This window comes from Quercus robur, chromosome 1 (genome assembly GCF_932294415.1).
Source record: "Quercus robur chromosome 1, dhQueRobu3.1, whole genome shotgun sequence".
Lineage (NCBI taxonomy): Eukaryota > Viridiplantae > Streptophyta > Magnoliopsida > Fagales > Fagaceae > Quercus > Quercus robur.
This window is the reverse complement of record NC_065534.1, coordinates 19,222,338-19,224,178: the sequence shown is the minus strand read 5'-3', so window position 1 is coordinate 19,224,178 and position 1,841 is coordinate 19,222,338. Positions and strand designations below refer to the sequence as shown.

The 1,841-nt window shown below is 35.1% G+C and overlaps 1 protein-coding gene across 1 annotated transcript; it reads left to right on the top strand.

The window, feature by feature from the left end:
* Positions 1-754: 754 nt before the first annotated feature.
* LOC126724273 (germin-like protein subfamily 1 member 7) lies at positions 755-1,841 on the top strand. Its single transcript, XM_050428838.1, has 2 exons — positions 755-937; positions 1,172-1,841. Exons 1-2 carry the CDS (start codon positions 811-813, stop codon positions 1,702-1,704), a joined length of 660 nt encoding a protein of 219 aa, XP_050284795.1. The 5' UTR covers positions 755-810; the 3' UTR covers positions 1,705-1,841.

Below are 1,841 nucleotides of genomic sequence, written 5' to 3'. Positions count from 1 at the left end.
TGTCCTCTGTTATATGGTCATATTGTTGATGAGACTAAGCGTCTGGGATCCGTTTTAAGAAGTTGTTCGTTTCAACATGTTAGGCGGGAGGGGAATAGATTAGCTCATAGCTTAGCTAAAAAAGCAGTTTTATCTACAGATCTTGAGGTTTGGGTAGAAGAATTACCCGAGGACGTGGATGGTGTTTTCCAGTCGGATCTTCCTTGAGTTAGGATTTTGTTTTGCTTTGTAGTTCGTTTTTTTTTTCTTCAATAAATTTTCGCTTTCCTTTTTCTCAAAGAAAAGATAAGGTCAATAAGATAATTAGTACAAACAATTTGACCTAGATAATTTACGCAACGGTGGAACATTGTACTATACTAATGAGAACAGAGTCAACATATACATGGGACAGAGTCAACATACATGGGAGCTTCAGTCATTTCAATTTTAAAAATATATTAACACGAGGTTTATTTTTGGGTTGGCCAAAACAGCACGAAAACTATACAGTTGCAATGAAGTGGTCCCGTTTTATTGGTTTTTAAATATGAACAGACGAGTACCTGTTAAAGAATTGTTCACCTCATAAATTAAAAATTGATAAAGTTAGAAGAACTACCAAGCAAGAAAGGTTCATCCCATAAACTAAAAAAATGATATAAATTGGTTTCCAAATACTTAATATATTCTGTTTGTGAAAAACATAGACCGGTTCACTGACTTCCCTTTATAAATAGAGATTTTTACATATGCTAAGTTCTCATCCCTCATCCAAGCAAGAATACGCAGAAAGTTATACTATAAGATAGAGAAAACAAAACCTCAAAAATGATTAAAGGTGTTACTTACCTTATAACTGTGGCCCTTTTGGCTTTGGCATCCACCCTTATTTCTGCCTATGACCCTAGTCCTCTGCAAGACTTTTGCGTTGCAATCAACAACTCCAATTCTACTGGTATGTACATACTCTCATTATTATTAGCAGTAGTAGTAATTTTCATCAAGTTCATTTGAAATCATTAGAAGTTGTACAAAACGATGAAATTATCCCTTCAATAAAAAATAATAATGAAAATATGCCCTATGGTTGTATCATTTACATCATATTTGTTTTACTCAGACTTGTTATTGTCCATTATTACAGAAGTTTCTTATTTTTTTTGACAATGAAAAACTTTTCTTTGTGTAGTGTTTGTGAATGGAAAATTTTGCAAGGACCCAGCAGTTGTCACAGCTGATGATTTTTTCTTCCCCGGACTCAATATTCCTGCAAACACTGCAAATAAAGTTGGATTCAATGTCACCCTTGTGAATGTCGATCTATTACCAGGTTTGAACACTTTAGGCATATCTTTTGCCCGTCTTGACTTTGCACCATATGGCTTGGATCCTCCACACATTCACCCTCGTGCCTCTGAGATTCTAGTAGTTGCAGAGGGTACTCTCTTAGTTGGATTTGTCACATCCAACCCAAACAAACTTTTCACCAAAGTTTTAAACAAGGGAGACGTCTTTGCATTCCCAATTGGTCTCATTCACTTTCAGTTTAACATAGGGCAGACCAATGCTGTTGCTTTTGCCGGTCTCAATAGCCAAAATCCCGGGGTGATCACCATTGCAAACGCGGTCTTTGGATCTAATCCTCCCATCAATCCTAATGTTCTCATCAAAGCCTTCCAAGTTGACAAGAATGTAGTTGATTATCTTCAGAAACAATTCTAGTTAAACCACAATTCGGAAAAGTAAATGTAATAGGAATGATTAACTGCTAGATAGTTCAAATATTTTTTTCCACTTTTCCTTATTTCTCCTCTTGTAATGCCTTAGAAATAATTGTTATAGAATAAATTTTTTTTTTT

What these genes read in the sequence shown, in the direction of transcription:
- LOC126724273 (XM_050428838.1), top strand. Translation starts at nt 811, where the DNA reads ATGATTAAAGGTGTTACTTACCTTATAACTGTGGCCCTTTTGGCTTTG. An exon ending in CAACAACTCCAATTCTACTG is followed by an intron (nt 938 to 1,171) that starts GTATGTACATAC and finishes TTCTTTGTGTAG; the next exon opens with TGTTTGTGAATGGAAAATTT.